Here is a 26,576-nt window from a genome sequence, read left to right as displayed (position 1 = left end):
GAGGCAGAGGGAGTGAGAGGAAGTACAGGCAATGCTGTGGCTTCCACAGGAAGGAATGGACAAGGCAGGGTAAGCAGGTTAGGACTGGCTAGGCGGAATAAGTTGGGGAGGCTCTGGGAACAGTTGTCTGGCACCTGGCTCTGTGGTGATTAGGGAAGGGGAAGAGTCACCCTGAAAGTGAAAGCCCCATAAAGGATGCGGTTGGGGGTATGGGTCTGGATGGGTCGGTTTGCATATAAAAGGCACACATGCAAGCATGACCTTTACTATTTCTACAAATTGGCTAACCTTGCGAGAGGCAGTTCCTCCAAAATGAGCAAAGTATCCCCAAGACATCAAAGCATCAAATACAGAAACTGGAAAAAATGGTCATTACAGAGTCTATCAGAGCTGCACATTTGGTGATATCCAGAGCAGCTGACGAAGCTCAAGGGGTAAGAGCACAGGCTCATTCTGTTTGGTTATGGATTCATGAGACAAGCAAATCTTGTAGATCGAGCCAAAGCCCCCTAACAGGGCTAGATAATGGTTCCTGCATGACTGAGAGACACAGAGCGGCTCCTGGTTGGGGCAAATGAAGAAATGTCTTTTGAGTTGTCTACCACAGGCCTAAAAATCGCCTCCCTTGATGATTCTAAATTATGGGGCATATGTGAAGACACTACCGTTGTGAGAGAAACCTGAGATGAAAACAAGTGACCCAAGTGCTTGTCAAAGTAACTTCTGCGGCGGGGGGGCTTATCCGGCAGCCTGGCACACAGACGGAGCTGCTCTACCAATGCCCACATCACGTGAACAGAATCAGAACCTTGCCGTTTTATGTTTGGATTATTTGACCAGTTCTGGTTTGGTACCTGCCACAGTTTCCTTAATCTGGCCTCCTACGTAGGATGCCCATGTGAATGACAGAGAGCACAAGTCAAGTTGATGCAAATATCTAGTTTGTTTGGCAATGACAGTTCTTATTGCAAATTAATACATTTGCATTTCTTCATGTTTGAAAAAATATTTTTAAGTTTATTTATTTATTTATTTATTGAGAGAGAGAGAGAGAATCCCAAGAACGGAGCCCCATACAGTGCTCGATCCCATGAACCATGAGATCAAGACCTGAGCAGAAATCAAGAGTGAGAGGCTTAAATGACTGAGCCACTGAGGCGTCCCTAAAAAATTTTTTTTTTCAAGTGCCTTATATTACTTATAACAGAGACAACAGGTAACACAGTTGATAGTACAAAGATAATATATATGGAAAAAAAGGTCCATAAACTGCAGAAGTAATATTCCTCTTCATCACTGACACAGGGAAGAAAGAAACCCTCAGTATTTTTGTAAAGTTTAGACAAGTCATTAGCTGTATCTTCCTAGTTGGCTCACCAAGAGTAGCTTCCTTTTGAATAAATTGCCCAGTAGAAACATACAGAGCCTTGAAAATCAACTTGTCAATTATTGCAACATACATGCATGCACACGCACACACACATCACTCTTCTAAATGCTTCTCATCTCAAAGAGAACTCAGCTTCTCAAGAGTATAAAGTCTAGAAATGCCAACTAGAATAATTTCTGGCTGTTATACAAATGCTGGGACAGAAAAATAAAAGTTGCACACTCTCCGCAGCCCAAATTAGAATCCGCTTCCAAAAAGGCTTTTCTCAGCAGTGGCTTCAAAATCCTTTTATGAATGAAAAAAAGGGGGGAAAAAAGAAAGAAAAAAGTGCAATACAGATGTATTAAAAGTTAAATCTTTCAAGTGAACCCAAAAAGGGCAAGGAGCTAAAATCCTGAATACTCAGTAGAGGTTTAAGTTTTATATGACATAAGGAAAAGTGGAACAGAAAGTAACTAATCATGCTTTCTATTTGCTAATACACCAGATATGTACATAATGTTGCTTCTTAAATTCTCAAATCAGACTATTTCTAGAAACTTAGAGTGTTTTGGATTAGATAAACCAAACCCATTTGGTTTCGGTCTTTCTTAAGCAGTCTACTCATTAATGAGCTTTACAATCACAATGAGAAGCCCTCAGATCTGCAGGAGTAAATTTGGTTTTATGAGAACCCAAAACATGTCATGTAACTAGGTTTTACTGAGTCAAAACTATCTTCCATGTTCATTAGCAAAGTATGTTCATTCTTGTGGCATTGAAATGGTTGCTTGTTGTAAAGAAAGAAAAAGGGTGAGACCCAATGAGTTATGATAAAACATTTTCCTACCTTGTAGTCATATATTCAGCTTTATGACCTGTAGGAAAAAAATTAAAATAAGTTAAGTGAATGGAATCAGTGGAATGTATTTGGTAATCTTTTGAATCCCTTGTCCCTTATTTTAAGATGATGAGTTTCTAATAATTACAAATTTTATGGTGGAAAGCATTAGGATAGCATGTAATAATAGACAAGTAATTTAAAGTAAGTACAGTATTTCATAAAATCTGTACCTGGAATTAAACAAATCCTATAGATCAGAGAAACATGTTTCACTTGTCAATTTGAGGCAAGGATATTTATTTACTTATTATTTAGAAAACATGAAATAGCTGTTGGATCATCACTGTAAGGTTAACAATGAAATACAAATAAAACACACCCAAGATTTGAATGTTAGTTATTTCCTCTGTCTTGACTGATACCTGGGGAGAAGGTGGTCAAATTGGGTTGGGAAAACTCAATTTTCTTTACCTTAAGTTGGTGTTCTTTCAATAATACACCATCAGGTGAGAACTTGCATTTTATTTATTTATTTTTTTTTATTTTTTTTGTTTTTTTTGTTTTTTCATATCTATTTATTTTTTATTTTTTTACATATAGTTTATTGTAAGAACTTGCATTTTATAATCAGAAATGACATTTGCAGATATTAAGTACAAGGATATTATATTATGCTACCTTCTACAACTTATAAGCTAATAGCATTTCCAAAGCTCCCTGTCATTTGAAACATAAGGTTCTTCTTGTATATTCCGGCTTCCTGACTTGATTTAAATATCAGATCTGTATTTTTGTAGTGCTCCTACGATCTGTGCTAATTCCAAGTGTGAATGTGTCTGTGGTTGTTGTCTGCTTTTTCTCACATGTGGGCTGCAGCTGTGGAAGGGGTGGGGAAGACTGACCCATTCCACTGGTTTGTTTGCAGAATGATATGGTCTTGAAAGAGCCTGAAGTTATAGCTAACAAGAGAGGGGTCACGCTGCAGCACTAACAGGTACGCCCCACCCATTATATCATAATGCAATGACTCAGACTTGCGGGGCAAGGCCAATATAATAATTGTAGAGAAAGCTGGCTTGTTGGAAAACAGTGAATGAACACTCAAAGGCAAAAGAGTCTTTTACTCTATTATCTGCTTTTGAAGAACAAGTAACAAAGTATTTGAGGGGCACCTGAGTGGCTCAGTCTGTTGAGTGTCTGACTTTGGCTCAGGTCATGATCTCATGGCTCTTGAGTTCAAGTTTCACGTAGGGGTCTCTGCTGTCAGTACGGGAGCCCACTTCACATCATCTGTCCTCACCCCCTGCTCCTCCCCCACTTGCTCTCTCTCACACAAATAAACATTAAAATAAAACCAAAGTATTTGATTAATGTCTATTTACCAAACTGGCGGGGGTGGGCAAAAGTTGTTATCTGAGAATACCTTCCTCAAAGAGACTCAGGCCATTGTAGGTCTAGTAGAATCAGCTGTGGGCCATGACTTGGAGTCAGGTAGGAGGAAAGGAGAACAATCTGATTTTCCCCCCACTACTCAACTCTATCATTTAACTCTAAGAGCCCCTTCTTTTTGCTAGCCTTTTGCTACTTTGGGGGACAAGAAAAAGGAGAAAGTGGACAGAGATCTCAAGAGTAACTATAGCTACTCATAAGTTGGAGAGTCAGTCTACTAGAAAGTAGGGGTGGGGGGCAGTGAGCTGAGTGTGGCACATGATGTCTCACGAGCTATCCTTCAGTAGGAAGCTGGCTTAGGGTTAAAGCACAGAGAGAAGACAGGGCTGGAGATGAAGATCTGAGAGTCCCCACGCATTTAGGTTGTTCTGGGGCCACAGGAGCTAGCTGAGATTACCCAGGGTGTATCAGCAGAATAAGCAAATGGGGGCACAGTGCCATTTGGTTAAGCTCAGTCGGTTAAGTATCCGACTTCAGCGCCGGTCATGATCTCACAGTTCATGGGTTCAAAGCCCTGCGCTGGGCTCTGTGTTGACAGCTCAGAGCCTAGAGCCTGCTTCAGATTCTGTGTCTCCTTTTCTCTCTCTGCCCCTGGTCCACTTGTGTTCTCTCTCTCAAAAAATAAACATTTAAAAAAAAGAATAAGGAAATGGTTGAAGGCAGAGGAACTAGCTGGCTTATGTTGTACTCTGTCATGTTACATACTTTATTATTATAGAAGTATGACATAAAATGTATTACTAACAACAGTAAGAACAGCAATGATGCCCACTACTGAACACTTTTCTAAGCATTTTTATACACTAACTTACAATTTTCACAACAATCTTATAAAGATTTTTACTGGCTATTTTTATTTTACGGGAGAGACTGAGCATACAGGAGGCGAGTGAGTTGCTCAAGGTCACGCTGTTAGTGTGAGATGGGTCTGGCCCTAGGGTCCGGGTTGGTTTTAATTCTAGACCTAAGCTCCCAAGTAATATATTGTAAAATAAAAGTCTCGGGATGTCTGGGTGGCTCAGTTGGTTGAATGTCTAACTTTTGATTTTGCTCAGGTCATGAGCCCAAGGTTGTGGGATCAAGCCCTGTGTTGGGTCCCACAGTGAGTGTGGAGCCTGCTTAAGATTCTTCCTCCCCCTCTGCCTTTCTCTCCCACATGCGTGTGTGTGCTCCTTTCTCTCTAAAATAATAATAAATAAATAATAAAAAAATGTAAGTTTTATTCCCCAGCAAATACTTTGAAAGATTCTAAATGAAAGGTAGGGATTATGTCTTATACTCTCTCTGCCCCATGGGGCTAAAGTCAAATACAAAAGACTAAAGATTTACTAAATTATATAATACATGTTAAGTTAAAATTTGAAAGTATCTATAATATTAAATTGGATAACAGAGGTTAATCACTTTTAAGTGATTCAATGATGAGGACACTAATAATTCCTTAGAAATGAAATGTTTCATATAACTGAAAAATGTTGCTACTTTGGTTAAAATATCCCAACCAAATATTCTCTAGATTTAGAAAAGTACCACATATTAAATGGCTTAAAATCATTTTGTTACAGCCTTCCATGGTTAATAGTATGAGATAAAAAATTAAAAGATACATTTTGATTAATGAACCAAGAGCAAGCTTCACAAAAACTATCATTCATATTATAACTGCCCCACAACATCCATTGTTTTGTTCAGCTAATAGTACTGAGTGTGCCTCAACTGATGAATGAGGTTTTATTTTTTAATCAGTATCATCATTAATAGATCAATAACACACAAGCTTAGGAGAATCTGCTTCCCAGAGAAATGTGAAAGCTTCCAGTGGTTTGAGGATTAGATTTCAATCACTTTGTTTGGAAGGCTATTTAATTATTAAAAACAACAGACAACTTCTTCCCCCACCCCATCCCACAAGCTAAGCTATTTGGAGGAAAAAAATGACCCATGACCCAAGATAATCTTGTTCTTGCTAAAACACCTACGTTGACTATTATGACCATTTCACTTGGGAATAAGGGGGTGAATCATTTTTTACACTCAAATGTATTTTATCACCACAGACCCAAATAGAAGACCAAAATACTGTTTGGTGGCAATTTGAGATTAAAGCAAACAAACAAACCAGCTAACCAAAAAACAACAACAAAAATCTAACCAGATGAAATATTTAAAATGTGCAGAGCTCAAACTGAAGGGAGGCACCTGGGATTGGGTCCCTAATGAATGACTGAGAAGGACTCCTGGCGTTTTCAGTCTTTTTTCCTAAAAATACACTGCTTTTTAAAAAACATAATTATTCACAATCAGCTTCTCTTCTGAAAGTGTGTTTGTACTTCTACTCAAAGACAGACAATGGATTGGATGAGGATAACCCATTTAATTCCTTGATCTGAAACCTATGCCCAGGTCTAGGAACCATCGAACGTGGAACTCAGCTTCCAGTGTGGGGTTTTCTGCTTAAGAGAAAATTGCACTGTTCTTTACACCCCCCTTAATTCCAATGCTGCACACAAAGAAGCCAGTGTGAACAGGAAGGCTCATTATAAAAAGAAAAAGAAACAATTTCAGTGCCTCAGTTTTGCCAATGTGTATCTCATTTACTATATCGATGTAACTTCTCCAATTTAAAAACAAATGACAGCACAAAAGGATACAACAGTGTTGCTGAAGGATGACGAAGAAGTTGATGACTTTGCTCTTAACAACTCATTATGTGTTTGTTGTTATATCAGTAGTTTTGAAGATTTGGAATTCTGAATTTTGACACTCCTTTAAGACAGTACTCCTTTAAGGGCCCAATCTAGTTGTTTTGCAATGTTGTAAATCAAAGGACTTAGAGGACCGCTGGTAGGCTGCCAAAAGCAAGCAGTAAGACAGGCCAAACACATGTCTGTCGTTACAGTTTCAGCTGTGTACGATCAACTGCTAAATCCCCGGGTTAGGCTCTATTTGTTTTACTATGAAGGCAGTTTTTGCAGCAGTGAGTCTAGCATAATTCAGAGATGTGATTTTTACATAAAAAGTCAGTCCTGTCCCCAAACACACCATTTAATCCTGTGCTACTAACCTTATTAGCCAAACCCAGACTTGGATTCCTTCATAAGGGCTCACCATTGGATTATCTCATTGTGGGACAGGCGCCATGAACTCTCCTGGTCTCCTCTGGTATAAGCCTATTAACTTGAACAGGGCTTGCACGGAAAGCCAGCGGGCTCACAGCGGCCCGGCTCAAAGGCGGGGCACATTCTCCAAGCTCAGCTTCTCTCCGGGCAAAGCTGCCAGCATTGAGCCAAGGCAGTGACCAAGAAGGGGGGTCCGGCCAAACCCACACGTGGGGTAGGACCAGGGAGCACAAAGGTCCTCAAAAAGCGGGCAGAGACTGGTGTGTCTGATGCCACTGGAGGTAACCATTGGTTTCTGAATGAATCCAATCTGGTGACAGCCTGCTACACCTGAACAGAGCTTGCATCACTATGATACTGGAACCCATTGAGAGAAATTCCAAGATAAAGAAAACCCTGGCTCAGAGCTCACAGGGTACAAAACAGCTTTACACATTACGGCAGCTGATGATGGAATCTGGCATGTAGACTCAGCAAATTGGTTAGAATGCAGCCCTATCCAATAATGGCATGTAAAATAATATGAACCGTTGGGGCTTTCTCTTCAGGAGACATAGGGGGATCTATGTAGAAGGAGTATCATGAAAGTCTCAGAATGTGATCCCAAGTGAATTAACACATGTGTCTCTGTGCAGTGCCAAGAATGAATTCACCCACTACTGAATTCCCTCCAACTCACGATAGTTCTAAAGTGGTATCAAGTCCTGTAAGGAAGGACTTTGTGCCTGTATGTGTTCATCTATGCTTACAATAATTTATGCTTTGGGACGGGCAACTGACCTTGGGGGCATCACTGAAATATCAGGCAGTTTGTGGTAAATGGAAAAAATTATCTTATGGGATACCCTGAAGGAAAAAAGGAAAAACTCGGGACATGATTCACAGAAGAAAAAGGGCTTTTTATAAGAAGTTCAAACCTCTATTATAGAAGACTTGAATGCCTTGTACAGGGAACATTCATTTTTCCTTCACTTAGATTTCCCGTTTTGCCACACTGGCCATATTTCCTTCTCTCTCCCTCTCTCTTACTCTTTTTTTTCCTGAATCATTTGAAAGTAACTTGCAAATGTTATGATACTTAGCAAGCATTTCTTAAGAATCAGAATCGTCCTTCATAATCATAACACCACTGTCATAACTAAGAAAATTAACATTAATTCAATAATGTCATTTAATATACAGTCTATCTTTAAATTTCCCCAATTGTCCTTAAAATGTATTTTGTTAACTTTTGCTTTTTTGATTTAGTATCTAATGAAAGTTCACATATTGTGTTTGGTTATTGTCTTTTTTAAGACATTTTTTAGTAGGTTAAGTGTTAATTTTTTTTCCTAAGAGAAATCAGCCTTTATCTTAGAATCTGGCATCCTAACTGTAATACATGGTAGACTTAGGTCATGATGACCTTTCTCCAAGTGGTCATTCCCCGGAGGAAACCAGGAGATAAGGTGATGAAAAAAAACTGTCTTGTTGGTAGGAAGGTTCTAGAATGGTAGAAGACAACAGTTTAGGTCAAAGAGCAGCAACTTCTTTTTGGTCTGAGTTACACAGTTCAGTCCTCTCATTTCTTACTCTCATCCATATTCTCTTTCACTTTTTATAACTTCTAGCAAGATCGGGTATGAATAAAATATAAAATTAGACTTAAAAAGGGGACTTTGCCTATATTCATTTTTTCCTTTTAAATTTCAAGAAGATGAAAAGAGAGACAACAATTTGCACAGTTCCTTTTGCCTAGAATCCCTTTTGTCCCCCATCAGTTTTCTCATCTGTAAAATGGGAAAAGTAATAGCCCAGTTCAATATATAGTTTAGAACAATGCCTAGCACAGAGAAAACCCTATGTAAGTGGCAGCTATTGCTGTTTTTGTTATTGTTACTATTAGCTACCATAGTAAACTTCATTAGGTTATTTCTCAAGTAAAATCAATGTCTATGGAAAGTGGGGGGGGAAGGTGGCCCAAACTGGTCTAACTGGTTTCTAGAGTCCAGGAAAGCATTAGATGCGACAACAAATACTGGCCCACTGAAACAAGTGAGGTGGAGCCGGAAGGGTGGAGAAGTCCCATAGGGTAAGGAAGAAGTGGCCGGGTGGTCAGGAGGTGGGCGCAGGGCAGCTAGGAGCACTGCGCTCTGTGGATCCTTCCTCTGGAGCTCTGTGTTGGCTTTTCAGCCCTCGCCAGATTTCCCTACTCTTCCTCAAGGTTAGCACCAAGCTTAAAAAGAAGACAGTTTCAGGGAGATCTTGATTGTTACTGCTACAGCAAAAGCCCAATCTAAACAAACAGTGTTCTCTGCTTCTTAAAACACAAATCCATAGCTCACAGTCTTTATGGAATAGATAACGTGACACAATACGTGATCCATGTCATCTTCCCGTCTATTTCAGATAACTGACCTTCTCCAAGGGTCCTCTGCAACAAGTCATGTTTGGCTTGAAGTTTTGTGATGAGATTACTGCCTTCCAAATATTCTCTGAGTTTCTGCAAGAGGAAAGATTCATTTTTAACTTAAAGAAACCTATTTCTCAAGAAGCTTTAAGATATTTAAGATATCTAAAATCTAGCTACTTTTATCTTCTAGATTCTAGAACCTTGCTCCTCGGAGTGCAGTCTGAGCAGAACAGCAGCACTAACTATCACTTGGGAGCTTATCAGAGTGGACTCTCAGGGCCCTCCTTCCCCAGACCTATTGAAATCAGAACCTGCATTTTAATGAGCTCTCCTTGTGACATGTATATACATTAAAGTTTAAAAGTAGTTTTATAGCAGTCCTCTTTAAATCTGTCAGCCTCTCAGAATTATCTGAGGAACTTTCAAAAAAGTGGTAGCTCTTGGGTGGCTCAATCCATTGAGCATCTGACTTCTGCTCAGGCCACGATCTCACAGTCTATGAGTTCAAGCCCTGCGTTGGACTCTGTGCTGACAGCTCAGAGCCTGGAGCCTGCTTCGGATTCTGGGTCTTCCTCTCTCTGTCCCTCCTGCCCCTCACACTCTGTCTCTCTCAAAAATAAAATAAAAACATTTAAAAAAAAAGTATAACTCCTAAATCCTATCTTAGATCAACAGAATCAGGAACTCTGAGGGCAGACGAGGGTCCATATTTTAATAAAGGATCCCAGGTGATCTGATCAGCTGTAGAAGCTGTCAGGAGATGCCAGAGATGAGTCCCAAGAGTGGCTGGGAAGTAACAGGCGCACCATGAAGTAGAACTGCTCGGTCTCCTGCTGGTTTGCTCTTCTCTTGGCAATGCTGGGCTTACTCAGGTAGGTCTCAGAGACGGTAGACTTCACAGATTCCGTGGACCGACTGTGCTGGAAGCATTCAGAAACATCATAGTCCTCAATGGTGACCATATCTTGTATGGTCTGCAAGGTGGCTTCAGTTGTTTTCTTAACCTGGGAACAGGAGCACATTTCTCATGTTAACGACATTTTTTTGTGAATCACATGCTCTGTGAGAATCTACTCTGTCAGGCAGAGATGAGGACCCAAGCCCTGCCCCAAGAAGTTCAGAGTCTACTAGGAAAGAGGGACAGGTAAACAACACCCACTATCACCAATATAAAGAGAGGCTCTCTTCTTCATTATCCTAAAGAGGATATTACTTTGTATTTGAATCCTTATAAATCTCATGTATCACTGGGTTCTCAATTGTATTTTTTTTTCAAATAAGCTTTTAAACTGGAAGTGAAACTACATAGAGAAAAATACACACAAGTGTATGCTTGATGAATTATCAGAGTGAACACTTAGGTGACCACCACTCAGATCAAGAAATAATGTATATTGTGAAGATTCTCATTTCTCCCAATTACCACATGCCTCTTTCTCCTCCCCAAAGGTAGCCATTATCCTGATTTCTAACAGAATATATTAAGTTTAGCCTTTTTGTACTTCATATAAATGGAATCCTACAGCATGTATGATTTTTGTCTTCCTTCTTTTGTTCAACTTGATGTAGTAAGATTTATTCATTTCTTGGGAGTGTAGTATTTCATTGCGGAATGCTGAATATTCATTGTAGGAATACATCATAATTCATCCCTTTCACTGTTGATAGATGACTTATTTCTAGTTTTGGGCCACTGAGAATAAGACTGCTATGAATTCATGCCACAGCATCTAGGAGCAGAAGTGGTGCTCACAGCGAGTGCCAGACTGTTTTCCAGAACTGTTTCGATTTGTATTCCTACTGGCACAGAGAATTCCTGTTACTTCACATCCTCAAGAATTGGAATTATCAGTTTTTAAATTTAAACCACGGTGTTGAGTGTGCAGTGGTATCTTATTGTGGTTTTAATATGCATTTCTCTGATGACTGAGACTGAGCTCATTATAATATGTTTAAGGCAATTTGGATTTCTTCTTTTGGAAATACTTTGCTCAAATCTCTTGCTCAATTTTCTGCTGGGTTATCAGTTTTGTTTTCTACTTATTTGTAGATATGGATATGAGCCTTTTGTTAGTTAGATGTGCTGTAAATATCTTTTCCCACTGTGTACTTGGGTTTTTCACTCTTTCTATAGTATCTAGATGAACCATCTCTAATTTTAATATAATCAATTTACCGATCTCTTCCTTTACGATTAGTGCTTTCTGTGTCCTACTTAAGAATATTTTTCTATCTCAGAACCATAAAGATACTATTCTATGTTATCTTCTAGGAGATTTTTTAAAAAGTTTATTTATTTTGAGAGGGAGAGAATGTGTGAGCAGGGGAGGGACAGAGAGAGGGAGAGAGAATCATAGGCAGTCTCCACACTGTCAGTGAAGAGCCTAAAGCAGGGCTTGAACTCACAAACGTGACCTGAGATCATGACCTGGGCTGAAATCAAGCGTCAGAAACGTAATCAACTGATTCACTCTGTTGCCCCTCTTATTGGAGCTTTTAAATTTATCTTCTACATTTATCTTCCACAATTAGGTCATATTTAACCTTTGCTTATCAAAGTTTAGTGTAAATTGACAGCTTTATCCTTTTCCCAAAGTACAGAATTTAGAGTACCTTAACTTCCTTTACTTCTTATTTATATGCTATTTTTTGTAATGTATTATAATAGAATCTATATGTAAATATTTATGCATATTTAAATACAAGACATTAGATGTTATAGTCGGTATTCATTTAGCTTTATTCATATATTAGTTACATTATTTGACCTCTATTCCTTATATATTTTTAATTTTAAAATTCATTTTTATTTTTTGAGACAGAGAACACACATGGGGTAAGGGACAGAGGGAGACGGTGGGGTAGAATTTCAAGCAGCCTCCATACTCAGTGTGGAGACTAACATGGGGATCGATCTCACAATCATGAGATCATGATCTTAGCTGAAATCAGAGTTGGATGTTTAACCAACTAAGCCACCCAGGTGCCTCTATTCCTTTTACTTTTAAGAGTAACCCCCCATCTTTAGAAATTGTTTTTAGCATGAATCTGCGGGTGATGAACTCTGTTTCTATTAGAAAATATCTTTTATTTCACTTTCATTTATGGAAAGATACTTTTCCTTGTTGGCAGTTTCTTTTCTTTCAATATATTAAAGATACTACTGTATTTTCTTGTGGCTTCTATGTTCCCGTTGAATGAGAAGTTCACTGTGAGTCTACTTCTTTGCTTGCTTCTCTAGCTGCTTTTAAAGTATCCTACAGTTTTATCATGATGTCTTTACACAAGGATTTTAAAAACTATATTCTATCTGGATTTCTTTGGACTTGTTGAATTGTATGATATTTTTTATAAACTAATAAATTTTCAGCCTTTATCTTTGTAAATATTGTCTCTATTTTCTATTATTTTCTTTTCTGGGAATTTAATTAGTATGTGACACATGACTGTGTTCTCTATCTCTTACCCTTCTCCTTTGCATTTTCTACCCTTTTGTTTTTCCATGCTGCATTTTAATTATTTTCTTCTGATTTGTCTTCCACTTCGATAATCCCACTCTTTAGCTGTATTGAATCTGATGTTAAAACCATCCACTGATTTGTTACCTTGGGTCACTATATTTTTCACTTTTAGAATTTCTATGCAGTACATCTTCATATCTGTTATTTTACTGTTAATAGGATATAGTTCCCTGCTGAAATCTAAGCTTGGCTTTTATCTTCTTGAACACAGTAAGTAGCTCTTTCACAGTTTCTTTCCGATAACCTCAATATTTGGAGTTCCTGCAGGAACTCTCTATGATCTGATGTCTGTTTGCTGGATATTTTGGTAGAGTTACTTGAAGCCTATGGCGAAGCTACCATCTTCTAGAGAGAATGTCTGTTTATTTTTCCAAGTGAATCTGGGCATTAATAGTTCAGAATCAGTGGGTTTTACTTCTGTTCAAAAATATTTGATGCTCTTCCTTTTGGGAACATATGGTTCCCTGTGCCATGGGCCTCAGGCTTGGCCAGGCACCTTGTCCAGGACAAGGAACTGTGAAACAATCACCTGAGTGACTTGGTTTACTATTATAGGAAGGAGAAATAGTTTCAATTACTCTTTTCTTTTAAACAACAAAATACTGTTTAGAGAAGAAATAATGGCAATTAGTGTTAGTTCCAATGCTTAAAGAGGGCATGTGATAAAATAAAACAAAAAGCACAAAGAAATGTAACAGACTTGGTCATTATTGCTGGGGATATGCATGATGCAAAGGAGAGATATTACTGGAAAGAAGCATATTAATGATTACTTAAAAAAACCCAATACTGTAAATGGTTGCTCTAAGGAAGTCATGATTACATATTTATTGGCTGAATGAAAACACGGACCACCCCAGAGGTGATATCAGCAAGCCGTGAAAATGGGAGGTTCCCTGCTAGCGTTCCTTCCTGTCCCACTGCAGAATGATCTGGCAGCCATCCGTGGAGAGAAGTGCATGTGTGGGAGCTCTGGGATCCAGGTAGGAACGTGTAAAAATCTGGTGGAGCCCAGGACTGAAGAGGACCAATTTGAAATTGAAAGGGAGGCGTGGACCCAGGTGGAAGGCTTGCCAACCATGATCCTGGCTACTGAGCCAGAAACAGCAAGTCCCCAGGGGACTTCATAAAAGTCTTGTTTGGCTTTGGTCCCATCACCAGAAGTACCTGCCAAGGGACCCGTGAGGAGTCACACCTACCTGGGCCTGCTGACCTTGGTCTTAGCTGTGGACCATGCAGAAGCCCATGATGCAGTTCCAGTCCCTCTCAGCACTGGTCACAGAGCAGTCATCCATGGTCTGTGACTGGCTAGCAGGCTTGTTTCTCAGTGCTCCCGGAGGCAGACCTGGTGAGCTCGGTCTACCTGTAGATCTTGAAGTGGCCCTGTGACCTGGCTCCTGTGCTTGTGGAGACAGGCTTGCTTACCTCGGTCCTGGCTATGGCCCCTGAGGTTGGCCTGTGATGCCGTGCCAGCTGCATTCATCTGTGGTAGTAGATGAATGACTAGACGAGCTAGTCCTGTCAGTGAGGAACCTGTCCAGAAAGCTGGAGGGTGCCATACCCATTTGAGCACCTGGTAACAGGCACACTGGGGACCAACTGTGGGCCCTGAAGTGGACCCTTGTCTCAACACCAGACTTGCGGACCCAGGTCTTGGAGGCGGTACCATCTGCCCAGGGACTAGCAGGATCCACACCCACCGGGGCCCATGGTAACAGGCCCACAAACTGTGGACCTGGCAGCAGCGTCGTGATTCCCTGCCACTGCTAACAACACCGTTTCGCCTTTTTTTTTTTTTTTCCCCTTTTCTCAACTTTCTTTTCGGAAGCAAGAGTGTCACGGTTAAATTTGGAATTGTCATAAAGGATAAAGCATGTGACAGAAAACAGCAGACACGATGGCTGGGACTATGTATTACCCCACGGGATGTTCTCAACAAAGAATAACAGCAGCTTCTGACACACTAGTCAGGTTAATAAGTCACACGGAGGGAATATAATGAGGCAAATATGAAATAGCTAAGATGAGGCTTGCGATGACATCCCATCAGCTAACAGCCGAAAAACGCAGTGAGCTTTGGTAGGAGAGGCCACCCACGTGACAAGGACTGAAGAAAAACCTGAAGAAGGTACCGCACAGGAGGAGTGACTAGGTGGCCTGGGCGCTGAGATGAGAATCCCAATGAATCGTGGAGAAGAGGGGACTCTGGTGGGCATCTGCAGACCGGCTCTTCTGTCTTTTCACTCACAGGACTTTACACTCATTGGAGAAGACAAAACAGTTGCTTTGGTTTCATTCTCTAAACACACTGTATTCGTTCCCTAGGGCTGCCGTGAAAAGGCCCCGCAAGCTTGGGAGCTTTAAACAACAGCAGTTTATGGTCCCACAGATCTGGCAGCTACAAGTCTAGGGTCGAGGTACCCACAGGCTTGGTTCCTTCCAAGCGCCACTAAGGAAGATCTGTTCCAGGCTTGCCTCATTCGTTTGAAGATGATTATCTTCGGTATCTCTTCACATGGCCTTCTCTCTGTTTCTGTGTGCAAATTTTCCCTTTTTATAAGGACACTGATCACGTTGGATTAGGGTCCACCCTAATGAACTCACTTTAGTTACCTCTGTGAAGACCCTGTCTTCCAATAAGGTCATATTCTGAAGTAGTGAGGGTGAGGATTTCAATGTACAAATTTTGGGGTAACACAGTCCAACCTCTAACACACACATTATTTTATGACACTGTGCCTTGCACCTTTTTCAGGCCTATTCAACCTTTCAGACTCATCAATCCATCTGTGAAGATGACTCCCAGCTCTGCCTTCCCTTCCCCACCTACCTACTTACTTCTTGCCATCGCTGACCTTGGATGCATTTCAATTACAGCACTGTATCATTTCAGATGTATTAAGTATTAGCAAAAAGAGAAGACATACGCATGCACACACACAGAGAGACTGGATCAATGTCACAGTTAACTAGACAAGGTTATAGCAACATACTGCCAGCACAGGGCCCAGAAGGCAGGGGCAGAGGCAGAGCATCTTGCAGTGACCCCCCTCGCTCCTGGTACAGAGAGGTGCCAGTGACCTTGCCTGTGCTGGATAATGAGAAGTACGATGCCAAATCCATTTCTCACAAGCACCCACCATGCTGTTTAGACGGCTATGTTGTCCATCTACAAGGGGGAGCAACTTGAGGTTAGGGACAACTTCTTAATCTTTGTATCTCTAGCCACTAGCACAGTGCCAGGGACACCACAGATCATCCAAAGGCCTCACTAAATGAACGGTAGAGGTTGAAGTCATCCTCCTTGCAAATCCACAGTCATCAAAGCAACACTCTGCACACAACAGCACCACGCGCTTTCCTGGCTGACAGCCATCCTTTCTAGGGTGCCCTAGCCCACGACTCACTTTTAGACCCTTTCTAGAAACTCTCCTTACTCTGCTTGGTATTTTTCTGGGTTAAGTTGCTTCCAACAGGGAGTTAAAGCTTACCTGAAACCACACACACACACATACACACACACACACACACACACACGCTGCTTCTAAAAATATGTTTTCAGTGAAAGACAGTTGATCCCTGTTTTCAGTTTTGGCCAAGATGATGCTATCATTTAAGGGATAAATGGCAGTTATCTTCCACTTAGGCTTCTACTGTTAACCTCATCAACAGAAGGTTGCAGGTAAGTTAGAAACACTTAAATAAGTTAAAAAATACTTAAATAAGCAAAAATGAAGTTAAAGCCACAGAGAAGATCAGAAAAAGTAACTATGAATAGTAATTATCAAGTTTCATCTCTTACACCAAGTCTTAAAAGCACCTGATAATTGCCCATAGGGGTCTGATCACAGATTTACATGACTTGGGATTCTGCTGTAGTCATTGGTATTATGGGAATGTGATTCTTGAGGGAAATATGATTTTTCAACCCTGAGGTAGAAGGGACAACCAAAATATCTCTTACTTCCCTCAATTACCCAGGCCATGAAAATTGTTTCAAAGTTTACATAAAATCTTGTTCATTACAGTAGAAAATATCCTGTGTGAGAAATATACTTTTAGAATAGTCTGAATTACTCCCTAGTAAACTGTTGGTGAAAGAGTTTAAGTAAAGCTAGGAAAACTTATATGGGGCTGTCAGTTCATTAACGTGTTGTTAACGTGTCAGTTCTCAATTAATTGAGAAATCACAGCTTTCTCTTTTCTATTCCCTTCAAGGGGATAAATCCACTATAACTTAAGAGAAACTCACTTTTACATGAGGTTTTAGTCATAACACAGTAGTGAAGTGCTTAAGGAAGCTCTATTTTCTAGACAAATATTCGGACAAATGGTCTGAAAATTGGGCAAACTGCTTAAAACTAAGGCTGTACTAAAAATATGGAAGGCATAATCACTCGAGTTCTACAATTCATTGCCCCTTTTCTTTGGCTGTGTGTACATAAAGGATGAAAAGAGGAACTCTAAGAAGAGGAAAATGTAGTCCTATGGGGATTGCTCAGAGATAGCTTTGAAAGAAAGGAGCAAAGAGAATGACCCCTAAGCTGAAATCCGTATAACAGGGGTTAAAAACAAACTTTAAGAATGTGTGTAAGATAGTGTGACATTAGATTGGAATGTGTTTAGAGAATGTATACAGTGAAAAAAGGTATACATGATTATTTAGATGTCGGTTGCTTTGAAAGTGCTGTGTTTAAAAGTAACGTTTACTAATGTTTCAATTAAAAAAGTTAAACTTTTAAGTAAGAAAAAGAAAACAAGGGGTGTCTGGATGGTTCAGTCAGTTAAGCATCTGACTTTTTTTTTTTAACTTTTTAACATTTCTGAGAGAGAGAGAGAGAGAGAAAGGCAGAGAGAGAGGGAGACACAGAATCCAAAGCAAGCTCCAGGCTCTGAGCTGTCAGCACAGAGCCTGACACGGGGCCTGAACCCATGAGCCATGAGATCATGACCTGAGCCGAAGTTGGATGCTTAACCGACTGAGCCACCCAGGTGCCCCAAGCATCTGACTCTTGATATCAGCTCGGGTCATGATGTCACAGTTTGTGAGAATGAACCCCAAGTAGGGCTCTGCGTGACAGCATGGAACCTGCATGGAATACTCTCTCTCTAAAATAACAAACTTTAAAAAAAAAAAAAAAACACAAAAATGGAAATATAGCATGGGCAGCAGACTCTGCTAATTCGATGTGCACAATCCACAGTGGGTACTAATAAATATTTGCTGGCTGGCCAACTGGGACTTGAAACCGTTAAGATAGAGGTTCCAGTGATATGAGTGTCCAGCATAATGAAACTGAAGACTCGCTTTAAAAGGCTTGACCCAGGGGTGCCTGGGTGGCTCAGTCAGTTGAGTGTCCGACTTCATCTCAGGTCATGAGCTCATGGTTCGTGGGTTCGAGCCCCACGTCAAGCTCTGTGCTGACAGTTCAGAGCCTGGAGCCTGCTTTGGATTCTGTGTCTCCCTCTCTCTCTCTGACCCCCCTGCTCATGCTGTCTCTCTCTCTCTCTGTCTCTCAGAAAAAAAAAAAAAAATTTTAAAAGGCTTGATCTGTAAAGTTGTGGAGTGACAATAAATGTCACAATCCATTATAAATCTGTATCCATCCCAAATTCAATCAAACCCTTCTCAAAACTTTGTTCAGTTTTTACTATGTGCGAGTATCCTGAAGCCATTTCACAAATGCTTCTCTTTATTCTAAGGCCGGTCCTGCAAACACAGATATCTTCAAGGGCCAAGGAAGTGATGAAAATGAGGCAAGTGGGCTGAGTGGAGAGCGTGGCAAACAGGAAGCACATATTCTGTGGGTAAGGGGAACATCTCAGCTCAAGCCAGTCATCACTCCGCAGAAATGCAGGTCTACTGTGATCAGACTTTCTAATGGTTTAGAAGCTGGAAACAGATATTTTTATTCCAAACTTCTAATTTTTAAATGACAGCAATTAATTTTTAAAAATAAACACTGTAGGGGCATCTGGGTGGCTCAGTTGGTCGGGCGTCCGACTTCGGCTCGGGTCATGATCTCATGGTTCATTGGTTCCAGCCCTGCATCAGGTTCTGTGCTGACAGCTCAGAGCCTGGAGCCTGTTTCAGATTCTGTATCTCCGTCTCTCTCTCTGACCCTCCCTTGTTCACGCTGTCTTTCTCTCTCTCTCTCTCTCTCTCTCTCTCTCTCTCTCTCTCAGAAATAAATAAAACATTTAAAAAATTTCATTCTAAGGAGGCTTCCTACAGTTTCAAATGGTGCCCAATATTTGTAGTTGTTTAAAATTTGGTGAAAAGGTTCGTGTTCTAACTTAGCTGCACTATCCATGCTTTTATAAACTTGGATGAAATTCTCTTTCAACTTTTATCTTTTCACTAGGCAGTCATAATTATTTTTAGTTAACCGAACTCTAGCCAGTGAATTCTGGACTTCTTGTATATCTGTGCAGGGGCAGAGAATTATACAGAATTATACATGTTTCTTTACTTGCATACTTTGGTTTGATAGTGATGGGTCAATTTTCTGACCTCTATCTGTGGACGATCAGAGGCAAATGCTTTATTTATGGTAGAGAAAAGTGCTATATAGGACTCTGAATCAGCAACGATTGTGATTTTATTTCCAAGTTCCATCTCCTAGTTTTTACATTATATAAATGACTTGTTATGGTTTGGCTCTCATGCTAGATAGATGCTAACTGTGACATTCATCTCTACACTCTCTGCACCTGGCAAAATATGGGGAACGTAGAAGTTGTTGAACAAATATTTATTGTACTGTAATGAACTGACCCACAGTAATGAAACCCCTTAAGTCAGCTCTGAAGGACTCTCATCATCTGACTTGAGCTTCACCTTTGGCTCATCCTCCGGCAGGACCTGGATGGTGACCAAACTGCTCTGGGAAACCAAGGTTCTTCCAGGGCATCTTGAAATATTCTGAAACATTGTTTCCTCCTTCTACACCAATGGAAATCTACCAGTTGTCAAAAATTCAATTTAAATCTTCCTTTCAATGGGAATCCCATTCCATGACAGTGAATTTGTTCCGTATCAACAGATCATAAACCACTAGTCATGCTCATTGGAAATACCAGGACAATCTAATTCATTTCTTTCAAAAATAAATCTTTTAATTCTCAGAAAGCACTGCCTGCTACTATCACCAGGACACTGCTTTTCTACGTTATGCCCAAAAGGGCATATGTGAAGGGTCAAAACCTCAAAGGCCGGCAGAGGCCAGGTGGGCAAAAGAAATGAACAGTCCAGTGTAAGAAAACTGGGAGCTGAACGGCTATGGCAAGGTGGAACTCAAGTACTCCAGCTCTTCCCTTTGTGAGGCAATCCAGGGCAGAGTCGGCAGACTCTCTCAGTTTCAACGGGCCAAAACTGTGGCAGCCAAACAAAACAGGTCTGTGGGCCGCCAGTTTTGACCCTGGGCACGACACATTATTTTCCTAGAGTTTAGAGTCTGTTTCCAAATAAAACAGCAGGAGGATATGCAAAAACAAAAACAAAAAACCCCACAACAACAGGAAGTCACTAGACATACTAACTGTAGGTCTATCAGGATCCAAGAAACTGCATTAGGCAAGTATTTTGTGATGTGTCCACAAAACCCCTCAAGGAGAGCAGCAGCTTTCCTTTGGAAAGGCTCATTTGTGGGGCTCTACACAGCAACTGAAGCCTTAACCACATGGCCGCATCTTAAAACACACACATTTGAATAAGGGGTGGTTTGGTTCTTCTAGAAAGAATGGAAGCCAGAAAGCTGCACTGCACTTTGCCCAAACTATACTGCTCTGGAAACACATCACTCTTTCATAACAGAAACAAATACGCATTCACGTAGCTAAATACAATCCAGCGGGATTAAAATAAAAGAGAGTACCAAAGTGAATTTTGGTAATTCATTTCATCAGGATGAATTATGATTGTTTTCTTTTTCTATCCCACATTCCTTCCTTTCAGGAATTGTCTCTAGAAAAACATATTTCTGTTGGAGCTATCAGCCAAAGGGCTCTATGAATGAGCACAACTTATAAGTTGATCGATGACAGAATCCCATTTCTTGCATGTATTGGTTGGTCCAGAAGCATTCATGACTTAACTCAGGACAATAAAGGATCCTAGTTCAGGGATAAGGACACAGGGATGAGGTGATATGGCAAGCTATAGGACCACGTAGCTTTGGCTATCTGAATATGACGGAAAACAACTACCAACACATGCAAATACAACTTCAGAAAACCATAGAAAGCTTATGAAAGAAATTGAGGACGACACAAAAGAATGGAAAAACATTCCATGCTTATGGACTGGAAGAACAAATATTACTAAAATGTCAATACTACCCAAAGCAATGTACATATTCAATGCAATCCCTATCAAGATAACATCAATATTTTTCACACAGCTAGAACAACAATCCTAAAATTTATATGGAACCAGAAAGACGCCAAAAAGCTAGAGGTATCACAAGTATTCTGGATTTCAAGCTGTGTTACAAAGCTGTAGTCATCAAGATGGTACACTGCTGGCACAAAAACAGACACTGAGATCAGTGGCACAGAGAACCCAAAAATGGACCCACAGATGTATGGCCAACTAATCTTTGACAAAGCAGGAAAACATATCCAATGGGAAAAAAGCAGTCTCTTCAGCAAGTGGTGCTGGGAAAACTGGACAGCAACGTGAAGAATGAACCTGGACCACTTCCTTATACCGTACACAAAAATAAACTCAAAATGGATGAAAGACCTAAATGTAAGACAGGAAGCCATTAAAATCCTAGAGGAGAAAACAGGCAACAACCTCTTTGATCTCAGCTGCATTAACTTCTTACTTGACAGTAAAAATCAACTATTGGGATCACATCAAGATATAAGCTTCTGCACAGTGAAGGAAACAATCAGCAAAACTAAAAGGCAACTGACAGAATGGGAGAAGATATTTTCAAATGACATATCAAATAAAGGGTTAGTATCTAAAATCTGTAAAGAACTTATCAAACTCAACACCCAAACAATAAATAATCCAATGAAGAAATGGCCTAAAGACATGAATAAGACACTTTTCCAAAGAAGACATCCAGATGGCTAAGAGATACATGAAAAAATGCTCAACATCACTCATCATCAGGGATATACAAATTAAGACCACAATGAGATACCACTTCACACCTGTCAGAATGGCTAACATTAACCACTCAGGCAACAACAGATGTTGGCGAGGATGTGGAGAAAGAGGAACCCTTTTGCTCTGCTGGTGGGAACGCAAACTGATGCAGCCACTCTGGAAAACAGAATGGAGATTCCTCAAAAAATTAAAAATAGAAAAACCCTACAACCCAGCAAATTGCACTACTAGGAATTTATCCAAAGCACACATGTGTGCTGTTTCGAAGGGGCATATGCACCCCAATGTTTACAGCAGCATTATTGACAATAGCTAAAGTACGGAAAGAGGCCAAATGTCTACTGAGTGATGAGTGGATAAAGAAGATGTGGTATACACACACACACACACACACACACACACACACACACACACACACACAGGAATATTACTCAGTGATCAAAAAGAATGAAATCTTGCCATGTGCAACAGCATGGATGGAAATAGAGTGTATTATGCTAAGTGAAATAAGTTAGTCAGGGAAAGACAACTATATGATTTTTACCTGTATGTGGAATTTAAAAAACAAAACAGATGAACATAAAGGAAGGGAAGCAAAAATAATATAAAAACAGAGAGGAAGACAAACCATAAGAGACTCTTTTTTTTATTTATTTCTAGGAGAGAGAGAGAGAGAGACAGCGTGAGCAGGGGAGGGTCAGAGAGAGAGGGAGACAGACTCTGAAACAGGCTCCAAGCTCTGAGCTCGACGCGGGGCTCGTACCCACGAACTGCGAGATCATGACCTAAGCGAAAGTCGGACGCTCAACCGACTAAGCCACCCAGGCGCCTCAACAGACTCTTAAAGAGAACAAACTGAGGGTTGCTGGAGGTACTGGATGGTGGGAAAGGGCTAAGAGGAAGGGGAATTAAGACGGACACTTGTTGGGATGAGCACTGGGTGTTATATGTAAGTATGATTCATCACTAAATTCTATTCCTGAACTCATTATTATGCTATATGTTAACTACCTTGGATTTAAGTTGAAAAAAAAAAAAATACAACTTCAAAGTAATGAAAAAAAGGTTCCAGATAATATCATCGAAACACAGATCCAATCATTCGCGAGCTTATGCAAACATTGACCACTAAATAAACTTTCTAACTTAAGTAAGGTTGATTTGGGTTCCTGTAAATTACAACTGAGAGCCTTAGAAAATCTGTGGTTCATATTTTCTTTAAAGAGAGCTTAGAACCAATTAAATTAATTTCAGAAACAGGCAGCTGAATTGTATGACTGCTTTCTGGTTGAACATATATTTATAATTCACATTTTATGTTCTATCCATTTAAATCCACTAATGTCAGCAAATAGTTTCCTATTCTCATTCAAGTACTATTTTAAAATTGGATTTCTGTAATAATTGTATAAGTAATGTCATGTTCATTACCAAAAATTTTGAGAATTTATAAAAACAAAGTACTAACTTCCAAAAAAGTTAGGATTAAATTAACATGTCACTCAAAAGTTTTATTTCACATACTATTGTGTATTCCGGGACACATATGTTGAATTTAATCCTTTATGGGAACTATTTTCTGTATGAATTACACCTTTAAGAAAAAAATGTGTGGGGCGCCTGGGTGGCTTAGTCGGTTGAGCGTCCGACTTTCGCTTAGGTCATGATCTCGCGGTTCGTGGGTTCGAGCCCCGCGTCGGGCTCTGTGCTGACTGCCAGCTCGGAGCCTGGAGCCTGTTTCAGTCTGTGACTCCCTCTCTCTCTGACCCTCCCCTGCTCACGCTGTCTCTCTCTCTCTCTCTCTCCTAGAAATAAATAAAACATTAAAAAAAAATTAAAAAAAAAAAAAAGTGTGTGTTTTCATGTGTATGCAGTGAATCCATGGTGAAGAACTCATCTCTAGTAGAATACAGATTCTTTGCATTTATCCTCTGTAAAGAAAGAGTATTTTAGGAGCCATGATTTAGCTAAAAATGCCTGATGAGGAGACTGCATTTGAAATATTAAACACGCCTAGGTCACGAGAAAATGTCTTCCGGTTCCACTAGAATTCAGATTCCCTGCGGGGCAGAGAGCACGCTCACCTCCTCATTCTCGATTTTCAGCGTGGCCAGTCGGGACTGCAGCTGCTGGTACCTGAGCATGAGCTCGGCCTGGACGGGCTGCTGAGCGCTGACCTGACACACCTGATGGGGAATCAGAAACCACAGTTACAACAGGGCCACTGAGCCAGCTCCCAGAGGCACGGTTCTCCTTTCCGATGCTGCACGAGTCACATTGATCTCAAGATTCCAATTACGTATTTCCTTTTAATAGGCGCCTCAACACTTCGGTTTTAAATATGGACTTGCTACGTAAGTGGCAAGGGCAGAATGCAGCTGCAGGGCCTGGGGATGACTGGGAAGACAGCAGCTGCAGGAAGCTTCGCTCTAAAAATGGGGCAGTTGCTGGAGAGTCAGCTCTGATCCTGGGGTCTCACTTGTGGGAATTCTGAATGACTAGGGGGCAGCGGGCAGAGTGCAAGGGATGATCCAAATGAACCACACAGGCAAAAGGAGGAGAGGCAGCAGAGCCTCCTAGTGACAGTCAGACGGGAGCTTGTGTTACGTTACTAACCCTCAGCTTCCTCATCTGTAAAATGGGGATAGGAGGAGTTCCTACACCATGGGGTTGTGGTGGGGATGAAATGAGCTAATGTACATAAAGCACTTAGAACACTGTCTGGCACACAGTAAAGACTCAGAAAATGTAACTATTATCATCTTTTAACCATGGCTTGCTTTACCAACATCAGCCACATCACGTGATTCACCATGAATGTGAAGGGGCCCCTTGGGGTCTTGGCAGAAAGACATTTTGGCTGTGATCTCAATTATAGCTAAGGTCACAATTAGAGTCTTTTAATTATATTATATTTAGCTCATTAAAGTTGCACCAGAAGCAAAATAGTTTCTTTTCATCTTCCTTGTCATAGAAATGTTCCCAGTGGATGTGGGTTTCCTTTTATGGAAGTCTCTGACACATCACAGAAATTACTGCTCCCTGGCTGAACCGGCCATAAAAAAAGGGCAATGGATTCATTTTATTAAAAATAATAATAGTAAAAAAAAAACCCAAAAGGAAAAAACTACTAACCCAATTGAAGTCACTTATTTGTGACATCTTATCATTCTGTGTTTGACATATCCATAGCTGAAAAATTTTAACAGTAATTATTTGGTTTTGGAAACACAACTCTGGGTAGGATGAGCCACTCGCCTGTCAAATTCATGTGCTATTGGCATAAAAACTGCTGACCACTTCTAGTCGAGTATTTTACTCTATCAAATCAAGCAAATATAGTATTAGGTTATAAATACAGCATGCACACATATATAAGTATTAACACTAGGTATCTCAGAAAAAAAAAGATGACATTAAAGAAATCTGTCATGGCTATTATGTCTATTTTTAAAAACATACCGTCACCACAATAAGCTAAAACTGAGTTGTTAATCTATGAGTATTGTTTTGCACAGCTGGGATACCAAGTGCTGTATAGCGTACTCATTAATTGGGTCTTCTTGTTTTCCCAGCCGCAGACAACAAAATATACCATTGTAACTTATGAACGGCTTAATTTTTTTTTCCCTTGGGTAAAATAGGATAGAAAGCTAAATTCATATAAAGAACCCAAAATACTATATATCATTTCTAATGCTCATTTTATCAGTTTGGAGACAACTACAGTCTTAAAAAATTGTTTTGCATTTTTTCCCCTTCTCTCCCATTCTCCTGCCATTTACAATTATTTTTCTTTGTGGAAATCTTTAAATCAAGATCATAAGAAGTCTTCAGATAGATTCTACTAGGCCAGCAAAATGGTTCGTTTTGAATTTAAATTTAAATGTCTACAGGTAGAGGAAGGACTAACTATCCTGAGATGGTTTAGTACTTACAGCCAACTGAGACTGCACCCAGGTTTGGCCTTTGTAGGCATTTGACCCAAAGGTGGTAGTGGCTAATGTTAGCATATAACTATGCTAAGATCCCATGCGAAGGCAGGAGGGAGAAAACAATTGAGAATTCTGACAACTGTTGGGGTATAGCAGGTGAAGAGTAATATAAGTGAAAAGACAATTCATTACTTTTAAAATGATCAATTACTGGGGCATCTAGGTGGCTAAGCTGGTTAAGCATCTGACTTCAGCTCAGGTCATGGTCTCATGGTTCTTGAGTTCAAGCCCTGCATTGGGCTCTCGACTCTCAGTTCAGAGAATCCTCAGTACCCCCCTTCTTTATGTCCCTAACCCACTTGTACTCCCTCTCGCTCAAAAATAAACATTAAAAAAACAAACAAACATATATATATATATATATATATATATATGAATATATCACTGACCTCATCACCCATGTGAGACTGAAACTCAAACTTCATTGGGGGACAGAATGCCGCAGGGTACATCTCCATGAATCTCTGTTTATCACTCCGGGGCTCCAAATTGTCAACCGCATTCTCAATAATGTCTAAGCCTTCATGTCTGGAAGTTTCAAGATTATATTCTGCAGAGAGATATGTTCTCAAGGCTCTGTTCAGACTTGCATGGTAGCCAAGATCACAGCACTTTAAAAATAAAAGAATACCATATATAGAAATTAACTCAAAATGGATCAAAGACCTACACGTGACAGCTACAACTATAAAATACTTAAAAGAAAACATAGGAGTAAACCTTCATTACCTTGCATTAGGCATTGGTTTCTTGGATACAGCAT

At 40.2% G+C, this 26,576-nt stretch overlaps 1 protein-coding gene across 1 annotated transcript in view; it reads right to left on the bottom strand.

Moving 5' to 3' along the window:
• SRGAP1 (SLIT-ROBO Rho GTPase activating protein 1) overlaps nucleotides 1–26,576 on the bottom strand; it is a 286,653-nt gene that overhangs the window by 47,443 nt on the left and 212,634 nt on the right. The window contains exons 7-11 of the mRNA XM_039234288.1: nucleotides 26,203–26,424; nucleotides 23,903–24,004; nucleotides 9,980–10,177; nucleotides 9,179–9,263; nucleotides 2,220–2,247 (exon numbers count right to left, since the gene is read on the bottom strand). Coding sequence (XP_039090219.1) covers nucleotides 2,220–2,247; nucleotides 9,179–9,263; nucleotides 9,980–10,177; nucleotides 23,903–24,004; nucleotides 26,203–26,424 — 635 coding nt within the window. The remainder of the gene's footprint in view (nucleotides 1–2,219; nucleotides 2,248–9,178; nucleotides 9,264–9,979; nucleotides 10,178–23,902; nucleotides 24,005–26,202; nucleotides 26,425–26,576) is intronic.

The sequence above is a fragment of the Hyaena hyaena genome, unplaced genomic scaffold (assembly GCF_003009895.1).
Source record: "Hyaena hyaena isolate Hyena2069 unplaced genomic scaffold, ASM300989v1 scaffold_87, whole genome shotgun sequence".
Classification (NCBI taxonomy): domain Eukaryota; kingdom Metazoa; phylum Chordata; class Mammalia; order Carnivora; family Hyaenidae; genus Hyaena; species Hyaena hyaena.
The sequence above is the reverse complement of the archived record's forward strand: the minus strand, read 5'-3'. Positions and strand labels throughout refer to the sequence as shown.